Source organism: Panthera tigris, chromosome D1, assembly GCF_018350195.1.
Source record: "Panthera tigris isolate Pti1 chromosome D1, P.tigris_Pti1_mat1.1, whole genome shotgun sequence".
In the NCBI taxonomy this organism is placed as follows: domain Eukaryota; kingdom Metazoa; phylum Chordata; class Mammalia; order Carnivora; family Felidae; genus Panthera; species Panthera tigris.
In genome coordinates this window covers 53,347,593-53,368,158 of record NC_056669.1, presented here as the reverse complement: position 1 = coordinate 53,368,158, position 20,566 = coordinate 53,347,593, and the positions used below count along the sequence as shown (strand labels likewise).

General features: G+C 38.9%; 1 protein-coding gene across 4 annotated transcripts in view; it reads right to left on the bottom strand.

Moving 5' to 3' along the window:
• Positions 1-4,554: 4,554 nt before the first annotated feature.
• NARS2 (asparaginyl-tRNA synthetase 2, mitochondrial) overlaps positions 4,555-20,566 on the bottom strand; it is a 130,619-nt gene continuing 114,607 nt past the window's right edge. For 2 of the 4 annotated variants that reach the window (XM_042957733.1, XM_042957735.1), the window contains 3 exons: positions 19,455-19,552; positions 17,141-17,167; positions 11,708-13,631 (listed from right to left, as the gene is read on the bottom strand). In XM_042957733.1, the coding sequence (XP_042813667.1) occupies positions 13,487-13,631; positions 17,141-17,167; positions 19,455-19,552 (270 nt within the window). In that variant the 3' untranslated portion in view covers positions 11,708-13,486. Of the gene's footprint in view, positions 5,385-11,707; positions 13,632-17,140; positions 17,168-19,454; positions 19,553-20,566 lie in introns of those variants that run through there. The other 2 variants (XM_015536115.2, XM_007078963.3) reach the window with 2 other exon arrangements.

Sequence of the window (20,566 nt, the reverse complement as noted above, 5' to 3'; positions counted from 1 at the left end):
AGAACTTGTGCTAATTGCTTTGGGGCAGTAAGGGTTCTGGGACATTTCTGCAGACACTGGTGAGGGTGGTACATCACTGTATTCAGAGACCATGCTGTGGATTTATCATATTCTCCCAGGAACGAAGACTTGTCAAGTCCCTGAGAAAGTGCCCTGGTATTCCAAACCATACTTCGCATGATGGCCTCTTACTTCCTTCAGAGAACTTCTACCTTGGATTGGATCTTGAACATATGTCAAGACCCCTTTCCTTAAAACTCACCATCCCCACACCTCAGCACAGTTGTTCATGTTTTTCTTGAATTCACATTGCACATATATAAATTAGGTTATCACACTGTACTGCAAATACCTGAGCAGGGCTGGGTCGTCCTCGTTTGTGGTATCCCTAAAGCCTCTCTGCATGGTGCCAGGCACATAATCAATGCTCGCTGAATGTCGTGAGAATGAAAAAAACAACCCTTAATGGATGACAACTGGGAGCTGTGGACTCCTGAAGCATCCAGAAGTCTCTGATCCATCCACACCAGAGAACAGGATCTGTGAAGGTACTTATAAGCAGCTAGAGTGTTTCAATCCACAGTGACTGGTCTCATGGAAGGGGCTGAGCAGGTGGAGGTAATCCTATGCAGTTTCATGTTCACAGGTGGTTGAAATCCTGGGGTAGTTTCTAAAACAACGGCTCCTTAGACCTTTTGACTCCTATCTCCAGGCTCCAGAGAAGTAACTGTTAACTTTTGGTTTCCAAACCCCGACACTGTTGTGCAGACTCCCCAGATACTCTCCTCTCTGGGGCTAAGAATTAAATCATTTGTGGTTTGTCTGTTATCTGGCCTCATTGTGACAGTACTACAGGTGCTCTATCAGCCCCTTGTACCCACACACAATACTAGCAAAACAGGAGAACATATGTCTCCTGAGTCCAAGTTGAGTTTCTTCTAACAGCTGACCAGAAATGTCATTTTCTTCTGCAATGAATGCATGTATAGTGGCTTTGCAGATTTGCTAGTATTTTTGTTGGGGATCCAAAGGCCACAGGAAACCATCTCATTTTATTTCTACCAGAGGTACCCACAATGGTTATCTGATCCATACAACCAGTGTTGTGCTGATAAATGTTTAAAACCTGGCTCACTGGTGGTTGTAGTGGACGAGGCCTTGATTTGTAGTATACGACAATTTTTGTGGTGCTAATACTATACCCTCCCCACCTTCCTGGCCAATTTCAAGCTATAGACTTTATGTTCATGAATACAGTTAAGGGATGCTCGTAATGTATCTTTATTTAGTACTTCTAAAATAAAGATACAATAGACAGAGCAGAGATAACAGGAAAATGTAGTGTATTAGTAACTGATAGTTCTGGTTACTTATTCTCTTTGTTTTTCATATAATTTATTTAACTGTAAGTTTATGAGTTAGCTTATTAATGTATCATTCATATGCCATAAAAGTCACCCTTTTAAAGTGTGCAGCTCAGTTTTTAGTATTTCACGGAGTTATGTAACCGTTATTGCTATCTAATTTTAGACCATTTTTATTACCCCCAAAAGAAATTCCATATCCATTAGCAGCCACTCTTCATTCCCCTAATCTGAACCCCCGGCAGCCACTAATCTACTTTGTCTCTATGGATTTGCCAATTCTGGACATTTCATATAATTGGAATCCATGGCCTCTTGTGTCTGACTTCTTTCACTTTCTATAACATTTTCAAGGTCCATTCGTGTTGTAGCATACATCAGATCTTTTTGTTGCAAATATTGCAATATTGCAAATATTAATATTTCCTTGACTAGATGTATCACATTTTATTTATTCATTCTTCAGTTGATGGATATTTCAGTTGTCTCCACTTTTTGGCTACTATGAATGTTGCTGTGAACATTCATATGTGTACAAGTTTTTGTGTGAACCTACGTCTTCACTGCTCTTGGGTATATACCTAGGAGTCAAGTTGCTGGATCATAGGGTGACTCTGTGCTTAATTTTTTTTTTTTTAAAGTAATCTCTACACCCAACATGGGCCTCAAACCCATGGCCCCGAGATCAAAAGTCACATGCTCTACGGACTGAGCCAGCCAGGCACCTGTGTGTTTAACTTTTTAAGGAATGGTTGAACTGTTTCCCACAGTGGTTACACCATTTTGCATTACCAGCAATGTATGAGAGTTCCACTCTGTCTCCCATCTTCTCCGATTCTTGTTACTTTCCATTTAAAATTATTTAATTTTAATAATGCTATTTTTTAGCAACCAGCTTGCAAAATTTTTCACCACCGTCTGCGCTCATGGGTTGGTATGAGCCATCCCTAGCATATGACTGCACGCAGCCTACCAGAGGAGGCCCCGCCATCCTTCTCTGTAGTTAAGTTCCATTTCTTTCCTGCTGACAAGAGCAATACTCAATAGATTTACATTTCCTTCTTCTGACATCCTTTCTATAGAAAACTGAAACCTTAAAAGATCTGATTTTCTGCTACTTTGGAATTAAGAAGATTTTGGATTCTGGAGGATCACAAAGTTTTCAACTCCCACCAAGCACCCTGGGAAGAACATAGTGTTTCCCTTGTACATTTGTGACTAGAAACAAAGATAAAAAACAAAATGTATCTTCCTGACACCCAGATAGATCTTCTGGATGAGCTCTCAAGCAGTTGCTTCAACAGGGCAAACAGCTGTGGTCTGTTTTCAACATAATTTGATGTAATCAGGGTTAATTTTGATGATGCAGTAACTCTGAAGACTGTTTTTTAACTGGATTACTGTTGGGTCAACAATCATGTGGTATTACATTTAGTGGCTGAAACAAAAGCCAGAATTAAAACAGCTTCCCCCCAGCCCCTTCTAAATGACAGCCCCACCGGGATTAGGAGTTATGAGGCACATTTAACACAATTAACTAAAAAAGGAAAGTAGTTGCAGTCAAATTACATGCAAGCTTCTCCAAGGTCCAGAGTGTTGACTGTGCAAAGAGCTGGAAACTTATTTGTTGCTGTTTTCTTTTCCTAGAATGATTAGAAATATGTTGGCAGTAATCATTATAAGTTAACGTTTTCGTAACATTCTAGGAAAAAGCCCGAAGATTTTCTTCAGAAAAAATTTTCCGGAACCAAATGATGATTTTAGCAGTTCCCAGTTCCCTATTTTCCATGCATGTTTTCAAAATGATTATTTTAAGCGAGGACTAAATTCAGGGTGCGGCATGCCAGGGTTGAATGAATATGGTACACAAAACTCTAAACACATTTGGAACTGTTTCTGAAGAGCAAAATCTTTTATCTTACTTTCATTGTTTATGGCCGGCCAACAGCAGGGTCTGGCTTGCTCTAGGCACACATGCTTTTTTATTTAGTCTCTTACAGTTGGCAGTTTTGGCTAGTCTGAAACCCAGCTAAGGCTTATGACAAAAGCCATTCTTATATAGTTTTGGAAAGAATCTTCAAAAATAGATGCCTTGGGAAGCTGCCAAATGTATTGGTTCTTCAAAACCTCTCTAATCTGATTTTGTACTTCAAAAAAGGTCTGATATTTGTCCAACCCCCCTCTGTAAATAAGCATCTATTCATTTGTTTTGTTTTTGTGACTCAGGGTATCAAGAAACTTGAAAAGCAAATATGTCACTCACTTATCCTCCTATGGCATCTTATCTATCAGGAATTTCTCATCTAAATAATTTCCTGATTAACATGTATTCTGGGATAATGTGGGGGTATGACTAAAAGGTAATGGAAGTACAACAACAACAAAAAGTAATGAGAATTCTTTCCATAAATCAGATAGTGTATTAATGTTCTCTTTTAGTTGCAAAAGCAGATACCTGTTTTAAATTTCCTTAAGCCCAAATAGGAAATTTATTGGTTTAAAAAAAAAAAAAAAAAGAGGCACATCCCATGGAACCCAAGAAAAAGTTGAATAATCTGGCCTCAGGAAGGTTAGTAACTGAGGACTAAATATAGCAAAAACTAGGCAGCCAGTTTGGATGTGTGTGTCTGTCTCTCACAGGCCATCTGGTTTTTCATCTCCGAGCATGTGCCTTCATTTCTCTCTGCAGACTGCCTTCTCTGTCTCTTGAGGCACATGGTTGCTCTGCATTTCCTAAGTTTATATATTCCTGGTTCAAGCAACCAGTCCAGACTTTCTAGTGTTCTCAATCCCACTTTTCCAAGGGAAAATGATACCCATTTTGGGTCAGGTATCCACTGCCAGTCCACTCAGCAAGGGAAGCTCCTGTCCCCACTATGTCTGCAGGGGATCCATGGGCTAGGGTGCGGTGGGGGCGGTGATTCTCAGAGCAGGAATGGGCTTGATAACTAAACTGACACCTTGCCAAGTATTTAAGAGAGGCATGAAAACCGATCTACTTTCTTTCAGGACTTACCCAGTACCTATCATTTGAAACTCTGAAAACACTTAGAAAGGCATATACTCTTATCCAAATGCAAACTATATATTCAAATACATGTTACTCAGGAAAGGTCATTTATGTCCTTGTTATTTAATTCTCAGTAAGGATTTTCTGAGAACCTACTACCATGAGTTCAGCATAGGGACACCGAGATGAGTAAGACCAGGGTCTTAAGAAGTTCAGGGTGTTTCTGGGGAGAGAAATAGGTAGGCAGGGGTCTACAGTAGTGTGTGGACAATGTTGTAGAAGAGGTATGTTCAAAGGATTGTGGGAACACAGAGAATTATCAACCAGCTGTATGGGAACTAAAACTATGAGCTCTTAGGTTTTTCTTGTTTTGGGGTGCCCCACAGAGACAGGCACTGAGTTAGCAGTAATTAACTGAAAATCTGAGCAACTCTGAGTTCATCTGAGACTTGCTGTGAATTTCTCCCCTCAGTCAAATATATTCATTTGTTATTTACTGAGCATTCACTGTGTGCAAGGACATGGGTCGGTGCTGGTTTTGTAATGATGAACAGTAGAGCGAAGTTCTTGAGAACTCTATTTAGTTACTGTACTCTAGAAGCAACACCAGGAGAGACACCTTAGAAACTCACATTCAGTGACAGCTCCTAAAGATACATTACTAGTTGAACTTATACTTTTAATTTTTAACTTTTTGTTCTATGTTCAGGCAAAGGCTCCAGACTTGGATTTTTATGCTTTAAAGGCTAGTTTAAAATTTTATGAAATATTGCAGATACATAAAGAGGGAAACACCAGTTTGGGAATTACTTTTTAAGGAGAATTTCCCTGTTGTCTGATGGACATATTTCTTTTTCCTTTTGTTTTTGGGGTTTTTTTTTGGACACCTCAATGACACCTAATTCATTCAAGAGTTTTTTAATGAGTACCCACTATGTGCTGGATACTCTCCAGGGCACTGCAGATACAAAGATGGATGCGGTCTCTCTTGTGTTACGGAGCTCTCCTTCCTGCAGAGAAGACAAATGGCAGTGTAAGATGGCTGGTATCTGCGTATGGTTCTCAGGGAGCATAATGAAAGGAGTGATTCTGGAAGCCACTGTCCAACCATTGGTATCTTGAAGTACAAGTAACATAAACATGTGAAAATGTAGAAACTCTAGTTGCATTTTGGAGTGTCACCCCTCCTAAAATAAAGCCTCACAGCCTCAGTGTGATTAGAGTTGTATTATTTTGATTCTAGGTGACTAAGAGGTGACAAGTGTGTCGCCTGGGAAAGCCACCCAAGCCCATCCACAGGCATGTGGAGACAAGCAGTGCTGTGTCAGAATGCAGGGTATACTCCAGCTCGACGGGCAGGACAGCAATCTGTTGAGGACGGCTAACCCAATGGAAAAAAGTTAATCAAGAGCTATATGACAGTCAAGCACCAAAACACAGAAGTTTCCACACATGATAATTTTGTGGTTGTTGATCAATGAATAGCCCGCTCCTAAGTTTTCTGAGAAACACTAACCATACATAAGAGCCTTCCAGAACAAGTTAGTAAAGCAGACATGTTTGTTTCAATACAATTGACATATCTGGTTGGCGGGGGGGATAGGCTGGAAAAAGGAAGGGGAAGAATCTGGATGTTGATATATTACTGGGCATTGGAAGAATCAGAGCGGGAGAGATACAGATGCACAGGGGGAAAAAACATGGGGGAGGCAGTGGACAAGAAAGGGAGGAAAACAGATCTAGGTCAAGAGGTGTGGAAGGCTTCATGCTGCATGGATTTAAGAGTAACATCACTCTGTGGGCTGGCTTTCCCTCCTTGGTACAGAGGCATAAAAAACCAGCTCCAAGGTGCAGGCAGAACAATCAAAAATAGTATGTTCTTCAATGAGCAGATTTGTGTAATTATTACCTTTTACTGTAAAAATATTAAAACCTCCCTGAAGCTTTCTCACAGCATGGAATTAAACCACCTACATTAGGATCACTCAGGGTGACTGTTTAAGAAACGGAAACTGCGGGCTGTTCCATCTACTGAATCAGACTTTCTATGGTAGAACCAAGGTAATCTGAAAATTTTTAAATGATTTTTTTAAGTTTGTTTATTCTGGGGGAGACAGAGAGAGAGAGACAGAGTAAGCGCATGTGTGCGTGAGCAGGGGAGGGGTAGAGAGAGAGGGAGAGAGAGAATCCCAAGCAGGCTCCACGCTGACAGAGCACAGCACAATATGGGGGCTCAATCTCATGAACTGTGAGATCAATGACCTGAGCCAAAATCAAGAGTTGGATGCTTAACCCACTGAGTCACCCAGGTGCCCCCTGAAATTTTTAATAAGCTCTACAGGTGATTCTTATTCACAATAAACTCTGGCCAAGACCATCTGCAATGGGAGTCCCTGAGGCAAGGCGCATGTCCTACTTATCTCTGTATGTGCAGAGTCTAGCACTGCACCTGGCAGTTTGAGTGCTCAGTAAGTTTACTGAACTGAACTGAACACACCAAAGAGGTTTTAAAAGAAAAAGTCACTCAATTCCACTGCCCTGAAATAGCTGATTTCATTTTTTTCCCGTATGCTTCTAGTCCATGTACACAGATTTTACACTACTGGTAACTGTAAACTACAATTTAACATTTTTTGAACACATTTTCACTCATAATTTTTGATGGCTATAAAATATTCATTCAACATGCAATAGATATTTTAGTTGATACAGTTTGGTTTTTTTTTTTTTTGAGTTTTAAAAAGGTTTCCCTCAGGAGATCTTATATTTGTGCAGTCTTTTCAGTTTAGGGAACCCTTTCACACAGTTTTGTTTCTCACAACACTTGTAAGATAAGCACTACCCTCATTCTGCAGATGCCTATCCAAACCCACAGATAAAGTCACTTGCTCAAGGTTCTGCAGTTCAAAAGTAGAGCGTCAAGACTTAAATCAGAGGGGCGCCTGGGAGGCTCAGTGGGTTAAGCGTCCAACTCTTGATTTCAGCTCAGGTCATGATCTCACGGTGAGAATGAGCCCTGAGCTGATCTCCAGGCTCCGCAGTGAGTGTGCAGCCTGCTTGACATTGTCTCCCTCTCTTTCCTTCTGCCCCTCCCCAGCTTGCGTGCATACACACCCCCCCACCCCCACACTCTCTCTCAAAAAAAAAAAAAAAAAAAAGAAAAAAGAAAAGGTCTTTTCTTTGTCTAATATCTTTTCCAACACACTAAACCTCCACCACATTTTCTGGCAGGAATATGACCCAACAGTTTCCCGATGTGAAAACCTTTAGTACAGAATGTAGAAGATGGAAATCACACTTAAAGAGATCACTGGCCAGCTATATCCTAATTGTATAGGAATGAGTTCCTGCCTTTTGGGACACTGCAAAGATCATGTGAATTGGTGGAAATCTTCAGTGAAAAAACTTAATGTTCTTCAACAACAAATGTGTATGTGACCCAAATCCATTTTTGCAATCCCCAAATGAAGGGGGATGGGATTGCCCTGAACATTTTGAAACCGTAATTAAGATTCCTCAGCAGTTATTACGTATACAGGCAACCACTACAGAATGTAAGACAGCTGGAAGGGAGGCACTAGAGACTTTTAAGCTCTTCTAGTATCAAAACCGGTATCACAGCATACTTGGGTAGTAGCTGAGTGGACAGTGGAGGGAAGCATTCCTCTACCAAGAGAAAGGCCCACTTTAAGAATACACTGCCCGATGAATAACCTAGTGGGGTGCAGCCCCGGAGATTCTATCTTGGAGAAGAGAAGGCTGGGGAGAAGAAATGGTGTTCTTGTGTTCCTTATTACATTTGCTAGAGAGAGGCAGGTTTGGGTATTATCAGGTCAGAATTCTCCAAGGATAGCAAAAGTTCTCCCTTAAGTAGAGAGCTCTATTCACTGAAGGGCAGGGTAAACTACCAGGAGCTGGGAAAATACAAGAGAGGGCAGTTTATACATCACAGACAGGGGAAGAAATATGATCTTTAAGAGATTTTCAAACCCAGGATCCTAGGAAAAGAGCAAAGCAGTTATTGTTGAACCAGTGTGCAGAGAAGGTTATAAGTCAAAGAGTCACAGCTGCAAATGGCCCAGGTTTTGCAAAATACAGTTCTAGCTATGCATATGTGTATTTGTAGCATGATAAAACCTGTGCTGGATGGGCCTACCACGTTTCTATTCTCAGAGCATCATCTTGACATATCAAAGGCTGGTCACTTTGGGGGAGGATATTAATAACCCCCACCAAAGTTCCTGCATCTATCTTTCCATGTATATTCTAGGGTGATCCTAAGAGGAGGGTAAGTAAGGCAAATATGAGCATAAACACATAAAAAAAAAAAAAGAAAGAGAGAGAGACACAGTGAGCTTAAGTACACTGCTGGGTCCAGGGCCCTTTATTCCAGTGTTTGTCTGTACTAGAATGCCTTTGAACTCGACTGTCATTTCCCTCACCCTCTCAACTCCCCCCCCCCCCTGTGTAAAACAAGGAAATCAGAGGCCAAAGTGTGTGTTTTGCAACATGTCCACTAAACTCTGAGGCTTAAGATACAAACTTCTTTGGTTACCATAAAGCTCTGTGCTTTCAGTTTCTCTGGAGGCTAAGAGTGGTGGACTTTATTTGCAGTCTTACTCTCCCTTGATATTAGGAATTCCTAATAACCAATCTTCATAACAAACTAATCTTTTATTAAACCAAATGAATTTGAGGCATAGTAAGCTACAAAAGAACAAGGTTCATAATACATTGTGACTACATTAAAAAATTCTGTAAACTGTAAAGCAATGTTCAATTGATAGTCATATTACTACTAATAATTATGAACAGTAAAGATGTAGCAGGAAGTTACTGAAGAGTCATGAACTATGTTAACTCAATAGCTGCCTGAATGACAGTTTAAGAACCACCCAAACTCCTGACTTCTTTACAAAGTTCCCCTGGAAACTCCCACACAGTGTGCTAATAGTGGTTGTAAATTCATTGGACTCCAAACAAACTGGAGCTAACTAGAATGCCCAAGAGCTACCTGGGACCTTAGCTGATCAGAGGAGTAATTCAGGACTCCAGTAATGGCAGAATGTGTAAGTTTCTGGAGGTGTGTTGGTCCTGATCTAATAAGATCTGTCTTGTGGACAGATCGTAATCATTTTTGTGTCAGGTGATTAAGGTTATTTTTTGTCCTGAATGCCTTTTAATTTGGACGATACACTGGGAAGAAACTACAGTCAGATATTACTCCCACCTGTTTTCTTTTTATTATACATACTTAAGATTGCAGACTGAATACAAATATTGATCAGAAGCCAACAAGCCCCACGCATTTCTTATCAATTCAATCCAGGCCAATTTGTCTTTCAACTCTGCATTTTTATGTTCTTGCCTCACCACTTACTAAAATAAATATATGAATAAATAGCAATCCAATCCAAATAAGCATCTTTCATCTATAATTATCTAAACAAGAGATTTAAAGAAGAGTAGAGTTAATCCATCTCACCAATTGCATCTTCAGTGCCTGTTTAGTCATGCTTGAATGTCCAGATTCAATTTATAGAGAGAATGAATGTATAACATTGTAGAGGGACGCTTCTGGCAGATACTGTCTGAGAGGGACAAAAGGTCAAACAGTCCCTTTGCTGTTCTGTGACAGTCAGTCTCTGGGCTGGGTCAGAGGGTGGGAGAATTATGTCTAGATCTGGAATGGATCACTCACACAATTAAGTTCTTGTGAGACCAAAAAAATACATGAATGAATGAATAAATAGAAGCACAACCTCGCCAGGCCAGAGGACAGCCGGATGAAAGTAACTATTTTTCCCCACCTAATTCAAAATTTGAAATGAGAATGGAAATTAATGATGGAAAAACCATTTCTAAGTTTTAAAATATACACACTCTTTCTTGGGTGGCTGGGGTTGCTATTTTGAGGTGACGTTTGGAAATCTTGGGAAAACAGAATCTGATTTTTCCCTCATTGGAAACTGGTTACTCAAGCAGAAGTTAACACCCTCAAATCACCTTTTAACTCACAGTTTAAGCCCTATAAGAATATTATTATAGCGTGGGTAGTCCTTGACTTTTATTCATTCTACACAGGATTCTACAATGCTGCTTCTCTGCAGAATCTGGATATTCATACAGGAGCTGACAAGTGGGCATTTTAAAGTTTTCCCTGTAGATGCCGTCTGCCCTGCCGGCAAGTTTAGTTTTGGCATTTTCATGATCTTTGTCTGACACCAGTATTTGCTGTTGCTCAATTATCGGTAAAATAAAAGCAATGAGTCAAAGATGTCAATTTTGAGGCTTGTTATGAGTGGCAAGTGTTTGGCTTCAACCAGATACTCACTGTGTGATCAACTGTAGAGGAAAAGAACAAGTAAGTATGAAAGTTGGGAAATACACTGCTGAAACTTATCAAAAAGGCAAGAACAATGTTTATTTGAGGAGGAACTTCTCCCACCCCACGCACACACACAATGAACACACTGAAGTCTATTGCAGAACTTTCAGTGATCTGACTTCACTGTACATTTTCAGAGACCTGATATGTGCTAAAAATCAAGTGTATAAGTTAGACTCTAAATCGATTGTTATTAGTGACTATCTCCAGCACAGATTCCTGAAAGATTAAGAGATAGAAAAAGAATCCTTAGAGTTGATCTATTTCGAAATGATAGTTCTGCAGGTGAAATAACTGGAGGGCACAAAGATGATCGTACCAGATTAACACTCTCCAGCTAAATCAATGGTGGCTCTGGGATCAGCACCTGGGGTTTCTGTGATTCACTGTTCTTTCTATCACTGTTGTTTTTGATGCCCCACCATCATATTAACATTATAATTCTATCTGGTGCCTCAAAAATCACTGGAGACATGATGCCCGAAAGCCTGGGAAAATATTAGTGCTTCAGGTTGGGGGCCTGTGAGAGTCTCTGATTCTCACTTCACAAAATTAATACAGTATCAAGACTTGAATGTCAAATCAATACTGACTGATGTTGCAAATGTTTTAAAATGGTTTCTGCATTTATCTTCCAGGTCTAAGGTTAAATATCACCTTTTCAGAGATACCTTCTCTAGCAAAGTTATCTATGCTTGCCCTGTTCCTTTTTTTTTTTTTAATTTTTTTTATGTTTATTTATTTTTGACAGAGAGAGAGACAGAGCATGAGTGGGGGAGGGGCAGAGAGAGAGGGAGACACAGAATCAGAAGCAGGCTCCAGGCTCTGAGCTGTCAGCACAGAGCCCGACGCGGGGCTCGAACTCACAGACCACGAGATCATGACCTGAGCTGAAGTTGGACGCTCAACCAACTGAGCCACCCAGGCGCCCCTATGCTTGCCCTGTTCTTTATAAAATATTATAGCATATGTCATATTTTGAAATATATTTGTTTGCTTATTGATTGTGTATCTTCTCTAATAGACTGTAAATTCCATGAAGGCATGGGTCATTTCTCTTTTGTTCACTATCATTTATTTACCACCTAGCCCCATTCTTGGCATACTGAGTAAGCTCAAATAATATCTGTTACACACAAACAAATGAATTTATCTCTCTAGCCCACGATTGAGGCAAGCCTTATGAAAGCTCTAATTATCTCTTTTGTCCTGCCCTAAACTTGGTATCTGAGCCCAGGGGATTAAAGTTCTAGGGAAGCAGATTTTAGCTCCGCAAAAACGAAAAATGAGACAGATTCAGAAATGGAATGAGCTATTTTGTGGGATACTGAGCTCTTTGCCAACAAGTGCCTGCCCAGGTATAGGCGCTCTCTGCATCAGGCAGAAGTTTGGTCATGAGAACATCTTAGTGGCTTCTGTGATTTCCAGCTCTAAGGTTTGGCAGTTCCTTTCAGTCATTTGCTTTGGGTTAGGATAAAATAAAGTCCACATACAAACTCATCAGGAAATAACCTCAGATAAGTTATCTAATGAGACTTAGAAAATTGACTATTTAGGCATGCATGCCATTTACCATTATTTGATACATATAAATTCTACTGAGCATATAATTTGGCTGTAAGTCCATAGATATGTAACTCAATGAAGACTACAAGAGTTAAAAAAAATTTGTGTAGTATTTCAGTTTTAAGCATGTGTGTGTGTGCGTGCACACACATGCACACACATACACTTTCATGTAATTGTTGTATCAACTCTGAGGAAAATGATGTATGAGCTCATACAGAGTAAACGGCTTGTCCAAATCATACACGTAAAGTGCTACAGTTGTCAGGTCTCAGATTCCCAAATCAGCAATCCTCTCAAAAACTCTAATAGACAATATTGCCTTTTGAGTCCAAAATTACCCGTCCTTCAGGTTTAGCTACATTTGCATGCTCATCTTACACTGGAAATACCTTCTTCCACTTTTCACTGTGGAAAGGTCAAATGGAACTTAAAAATATATCTGCATTTTTCTTTCAGAGGTATCAAAAATCTATTTTATTATTAGAGAAGTTACAAACATCTACTATAAACTACAACAGTCATTAGTTTAAATAATTAATACATCCCATTTGCTATTTTTATACTTAAAGATCAGCAGTTATTAAATGTGACTTTTTGTACCCCGTCTGATGAAAGATTTCAATTCAGAACATTAACTTAGTATTAACTCAAAAAAGACCCCAAAAGGAATATTTTCTTCTGTAATGTTTAGTAAAACGGTGAGAATAAGATGGGCATTTATCATAGATTAATTGGAAAGGGAGAAAAGATCCAACATTTTATTTTTAGCTCCTAGTTGTTTCTCAGAGGTCACAAAGAGCAGTGCTCTAATGATTAAAGACAAAGTAAAACACACGATCTCATCCTGTCTTAAGAGTCTGAAAGGACCTCTGAGACCACAGTTCAGTTTCTTCATTTCTTCTTAATTGACATAATAGATTTTGAGATTCTACCTGCTGCAAGTATCTTTTTGAGAGAGTTCATTTTTCCACGAATTGCTCTCAACTTTCTAAGAAAATCATGATCACTTCTATTTTTCATAGGTCATATCTTAGGGCATGACAATTACATATTGAAAACTTTTGCATTTCTATACTTCAAACATGTATTCTCTTATATGCACATTCACACGCAGTACCTCTGGCACAGGGTGATTTTCTTTAACTGGTCTTCCAGCTATAAAACACACGAATGAGTAAATCTTGGAAAAGGGATAACATCTTTGATATTGTCAATTCCCAAGATGCACTGCAGATAGCGTTCAAATCCCATCCCAAAGCCTCCATGTGGTACAGATCCAAATCGACGGAGGTCCAGATACCTGATTTTGAAAAGACAATCATCACCTATAGATGCTGTATTGTATCAGATGTCATGATAGAATTTTACATTTCAAAAATATTTTGCAGCCATTTGTTACCATCTACATAATTTTTTTAAAATGTTTATTTATTTTGAGACAGAGAGAGAGAGAGAGAGAGAGAGAGAGAGAGAGAGAGAGAGAGAATGAATCCCAAGCAGGTTCCGTGCTGTCAGAGCAGAGCCCAACATGAGACTTGATCTCACAAACTATGAGATCATGACCTGAGCTGAAATCAAGAGTTTGGTACTCAATCAACTGAGCCACCCAGGCACCATGATCTACATCACAGTAGTAAACAAATCTTTTCCCTCCAAAGACAGGTGAAGAACAAGTTATAATGAGCTGTCCAAGGTAACTCAAATAGCATTCCTGTCATGCATTCATAGGCTTTGGTCACTTGATCCTTTTTAAGTTATTTATGTACTTATACGCAGAAAATGTGCCTCATGAGGCTACAGAAAATGTTCTAATAACTTTATTAATTTTCTTGAAAATATATTCTTCTTCTATTTTTTAGTTTGTTAATGCTTTTTTTTTCCTACTAAAATCATGTTGTTCAATACAGAGAGAAGAGTGAAGAGTTTTGCCTGATAGGTTATAAAATGATACCCTCTGTATTAGATTGTAAGCTCTATTAAGAACAGGAACTGTGCCTTATTCAACCATTTTATCTCTACGTCTTCTCTGGAGAAGATGCTTCCTCCATGAAGATTTGTTGTCTGAAGGCACAAAAATATACTCTTGAACGCTAGAGTGAAATTTCCAGTCCTGTGCTTCAAACCTAGTATAGTATGTCCAAATCCATTTTTCTGGAAGGCTAGATAGCCTGCAAAACCTATCTATACTAATTCTATTCCCATTTAAAATCATGTGGCTAGAAAATGGTACGGCCATGATTCAAACTCAGATTTCAATACACCGGCTTGTCATAAATTTATTTTAGGAAAGGAAGGAGGAGGAAGACTTTATAGGTATTTTTCTTATGTCATTTGGTGGGGGATTTCTTTTTTTTTTTTTTTTTTAATTTTTTTTTTTCAACGTTTTTTATTTATTTTTGGGACAGAGAGAGACAGAGCATGAACGGGGGAGGGGCAGAGAGAGAGGGAGACACAGAATCGGAAACAGGCTCCAGGCTCCGAGCCATCAGCCCAGAGCCTGACGCGGGGCTCGAACTCACGGACCTCGAGATCGTGACCTGGCTGAAGTCGGACGCTTAACCGACTGCGCCACCCAGGCGCCCCTGGTGGGGGATTTCTTTATAGCTTCTTGAATGATTTGTAAAATCACTTCCAGAATAAAACTTAAGTGCCATAGCCGGTAGTCATTTGGATCCTCAAGAATAAAGACGATTACCTAATTTACCCACTATCAGTAATAATGACCACATGTATTGGTATTTTAGGCAATTAAGATTGAATATGGATCTTTCTAAAAGAGGAATTGCAACTGGGTGAGTTACCACCAAGTGAGGGATCAATGAACAGGAGTATCTAGTATAAAACTTCAGACCAGTAAGAACTATCAGGAATAATGGAAACAAGCACAATCTTGAGTAAATGAAATGTTTGGTAGCTGAATTAACTTCAAGTTTCCAAGGCATGGGGGCAGGGCATACTTTGATATACTGAGAAAATGAGATGAAAGGCCTATCAAGCCACCTGCCACAAACACCTGCAGGATCTGGGCTGGCTGCTAAAAGTCCAGCAATAGTTTCAGCTGGCTCTAAATTTCTCATACATCGATGTCAAAACACTGGCATAAATGGCTGGAAACTGAATTCAGCAGATGGATTTAGTCTGTAGCATTTTTCTTGCCCTTGCTTTGATATATAGAAAAATCCACTTCTAAAAAACAAGTTTTCGAAGGAATATGTATTTGTTAGATTGTTGTTAAACTGATTCTACGGCAGCCAGGTTACAGAAGAGATGGCACAAAAATTTGTGGAACTAGTTACAGATGTTATCTGCATATGGCACGGAGAAATAGGAAGTGAGTAAAATCTTTAGACACCTGGGGTGGTTACTCACAATGTAGTGGAACACGAGCAGAGATCGCAGACTTGAAGATTTCTAAAATCCCTTCTACCTTTAAAATACTGTGATTACCAGATAAAAGGAAGCAGAGTAGAATAACAGAGATTTGTATTTAGAGATCTTAAGAGTTTGAAAACTTTAGCTGGGACAAGAATAGTACTGAAATGAGTAAGACCAGAAAGGCCTACACTTATTTAACAAACAATTAAAATTTGTATTTAGCTAGTTTTTGCATACTATGAAGATTATCTTGTAGACAGACAAAAACAGGCAAAACGCATAAGCTTGCTCAATCAGGGGGCTCATCTACCTCATAGCGAGACTGAGAACAAAGGAAAGGGGAAAGGAAACTAGCTTTTACTGAGGTTCTATTCTAGGTAGATACTTACCCTATATTATTTTATTTCGTCCTCACAATAATCCTCTTAAGTTGATATTATCATCCCATTTCAGAGCCAAGAAAACCAAGACTCAGAGAGATTAAGTATGTCTAAAGTCACTATTGGTACCGAGAACAAACTGAGGGTTGATGGGGGGGTGGGAGGGAGGGGAGGGTGGGTGATGGGTATTGAGGAGGGCACCTTTTGGGATGAGCATTGGGTGTTGTATGGAAACCAATTTGACAATAAACTTCATATATTGAAAAAATAAAAAATAAGAAAGTCACTACTGGTAAATAATAAGGCATTTAAGGGTCATGACCTGCACATCATTTTAGGCTTCTGCCCTTCTGTAATCTAGGTATTTCAAAAGGCAAGTGTACAATTTGACCCTTCCTTCTCCTGAGGACAGCAGAAGAATTAATAATATTGTTGGTATTATTACACCAAGATCCTGAAGGAAAGCTACTATATAAAAATATAAGTACATAATTTGTATGTATTCAAAAGTACTTGAAGAAAGGGTTTGCAGAAAGAAAACCAGAGCAATTCTGGAGAAGTAAATGTATGAATGCAGACAAGTGCTCTTTCCTACGCAGCACAGATTTCTGCAGACTTTAGGGATCACTTAGCTCAAACTCTAATTTCACACACAGAGAAACTGAAGCATAATGGTTAGGAAAAAAGCCCCAGCTCCATGTTTCTAACTGTGTGCTCATGGTTAAGTTAGTTAATATCTCTAGACCTTAGGTCTGGAGGGGTAATAAAAAGGAGATAAGAATAGTAACCAACTCGCAGGGTGTTATGATAATTACATAAGAAAATATACATTAAAATTTTAACACAGTTATCCAGCAGCACCCAATAAGTAATAAATAAACGGCAGCCACTATCATTACTATTTTTCCAGGATTCAAAGACAATAAATAATCTGAGAACTGAACTATTCATTTTTCTTAACAATGTTTCACAGTGCCTTGGGAATACACGTAAAACTTGTGTAACAATCAGACCAAACAGCTATAATAAGAATGATTAAGGGTCACATTCTTACCATTGGTAGGCTTCCGTTAGTCCTGATCTGTAAGAGGAAAATAACAAAATTCTTTCAGAGAATGGCAAGAAGATAAAGATACTAACCACCAAACATTTATTCTGGGTAGTATGCAAAGTGCTCTTTATAAAGAAGTATACACAAAAACCTGTGCTCTCAAAGAACATGCAATATAGTTGAGAAGCTGAACCTTTAATATGGTAAGAAAGCTAATGTATCCAATAGTCTAAGGTGTTATCAAGTGAGTGGCAGAGACAACAAATGCTACAGGAAGTATAGTCCAGAGCCCAAAAGAAGGGGTCCATGTCAGATGAGCTTACTGTCCTGTGACATAAGAAAAGCACCATAATTATGGGTGCTGGGAGGCACACAGAAGGAACACAAAGACACAACTTTCATTCTGTAACATTGAAATAATAATATAGATTCTGCCTCCAGAATATGGTTGAAAATTGTTTTCTGGCCAATTTGAAAAACGCTAATAAAGTTTTAAGCTCTTAGTACTCATGAAAATTAATTTCAGCCCTTTAAAGCTTGGCTGGCTCGGTTGGTGGAGTGTGCGACTCTTGACATCGGTGTAGTTAAGTCTGAGACTCACGTTGGGTGTACAGATTACTTAAAAATAAAATCTTAAAAAAAATTAATTTCAGCTTTTTAAAAAAATGTTTGGGATCACAGTGCATCTGAAGTGATAAAGACTATGAAAAAACCAGATATACAGAAAACATGAACAGAAGTCACAGATATATCCCTAAGATAGGGAAACACATATAACCATTTCATTAGGAAAGATAAATTTGGATATAATCAGATATTAGGTAAACATGTAATGTTATGAGGAAAGGTTTCCTGAAGGAAGGAAGCAAGCAAAGAAAACAGACCAATTAATCTTTCAACAGATGAGGTTTCTTGCCATGTGTGATTTTTATTGTGCTTAAAAAAAACCCAGAGAATCTTAAAATTCTTTCCATCTAAGGAGTTTGACCTTTACTTCAATTCCACAATTTTCCCAGGACTTTCTAACATTATAGTAGTAAGGAATTAGGGGCCGAACTAACAAAAAAGAAGCCTCCCAGAACATATTTATTCCCTTTCTTCTGGACCCTGACCAAATAGAGCAGTTCAAATGATTGGGATTACAAAACCAAGTTACCTAACAGATTTATAGGTTGGGATCTTGGAAAAAACATCAACTTTTTAAGCATTTCTCCACTAGGAAAAGAAGAACTTACAAATGGCTAATTTTACAGGATATTTTCAAAGTATTATGGCTTTTCCAGGTTACTCTGAAACCCAGTATTATCTGGAGAGTAGGAGAGTGGGATTAAGCCTTCAGCATGGGAAAAACTTTTTTTTTTTTTTAAAGTCTGGCACAGCAAAAGTGGAAACCATGGAAAACAGAAGTTTATAACCTTGGTTAGTTTAGGAAGTCATTGTGGTTTGTTGGCAAACCACGCATGCATAGGAGTGGTAGTTCAATTAGAAACACAATTCTCTACTTCTCATCTCCAAAACATTTTCTGCATTTTATGGATTAATTTCTAGGTCTCAAACAGCAAGTTAAAATAAGTTATTCAAATAGCTTAATCAAGACCCTTACATAGCAGAAAACCCAAGGAAGGGAAAACTGCTTATTCTAAATGTTAGTTTAGTGGATATTTTTAGTATCTTTCTTTCTCCAGCTTTATCCTTTCTCTGGTTCAGAGTCTGTCTTTATGTCCCTATAGGAGTCTTTGTTTATGTCCCCAATCATAATTTAGAGTAAATAAAAAAGTACACAGAGAAGAGAAAAAATGAAGGACAAGCTTTAAGGTTGGCTTCTATCATTAACTTTTAAAAAAGCAATTTCTGGGGTGCCTGGGTGGCTCAGTGCTTAAGCGTCTGACTCTTGATTTGAGCTCAGGACATGATCAAATAATTCATGGGATGGAGCCCCGTGTCGGGTTGTGCGCGGACAGTGTGGAGCCTGCTTGGGATTGTCTCTCCCTCTCTCTCTCTGCCCCTCTCTCACTCGTGCTCTCTCTCCCAAAATAAATCAATGAACATTAAAAAAAAAAATTTTAAAGCGATTTCCATAGGGAGAGATACATACAAATTAGTGGACAAGTAACACTATGGCCTTATTTCACATAACAGTTCCAATCTTTAAGACAGGGAAACTCAGAGAAGTCACATAACAACTTGCTCAAGGCCACAAAGAATCTGAGATCCAGGTCAGTCAGGCGCTGAGGCTCATTCACTCTTCTCTGTTACTTTGCCAAGACTGCCTCATCATCAATTTCTGAACTTTGTTTCTTTTAGGTCTGATCATTACCTGGCCAGTCGCTGCTCTAAGAAATGGTACCGTTCCTCTCTGAGGCTTCCTCCAAAGAGCTCTCCAACTCCAGGAACCAGAAGATCAACAGCAGCAACCTAAAAAGGAAAAAACTATAAACAATCTCACACATTCAGAGGATTCCAACAATTGTCAGCTTCTCAAGCAAGTGGAACTTTTAACATTTTGGCGACTGGCTATTTAACTGCTTACCAGAATATTATTTATGTTATCTGTTGACATGGTTTCAAAATCAAATTTTTAATATAATCTTTAGAATAAATGATACAGAAATTGCGGACAATTACCTCTCCTTTCTTGCACCATGTATACAATGTATTTAAATGTGTTTTCTTCACAAATGTGGTATATTAATTATAAAAAATGTCACAAAAAATGTGGCAAGTATTAAAAATTATGAGATATTAAAAATCACCTATCACCATGCAGAATAAATTGCATTTTTTGTTTTTAGATGTTGTATTCTTTATTTTGAAAATCAGGCTAGGGAAAGTCCCACTTTGCCAGGGAGGGGTAGATCAAGCCCTGTGTAGGGCTCTGTGTTGACAATGCGGAGCCTGCTTGGGATTCTGTCTCTCCCTCTCTCTGCCCTTCCCCTATTCTCTCTCAAAATGAATAAAATAAACTTAAAAAAAAAAAAAGAAGTTATCAGTTTTTATTTAACTGCTTTTTTGTTGTTGAATATTTTGGTGTGTGTTGTTTGTTTTCTCTTTAATAATTTGACAATGAAGATTTTTCTTTAATTTGTAGTATTTTGGTAGGACTTGTAAAATATGTTCTGATTATTATTTTTAGTGTTTATTTCTTGAGAGAGAGAGAGAGAGAAAGAGACAGAGTGTGAGCAGAGGAGGGGCAGAGAGAGAGGGAGACACAGAATCTGAAGCAGGCTCCAGGCTCCAAGCTGTCAGCACAGAGCCCCACGTGGGGCTTAAACTCACGAACTGCGAGATCATGACCTGAGCTGAAGTCAGACGCTTAACTGACTGAGCCACCCAGGCGCCCCCGATTATTATTTTTTTTAACGTTTGTTTATTTATTTTGAGAGAGATCAAGCAGGGAAGGGAAAGATAGAGAGGCAGGGAGAGACAGAA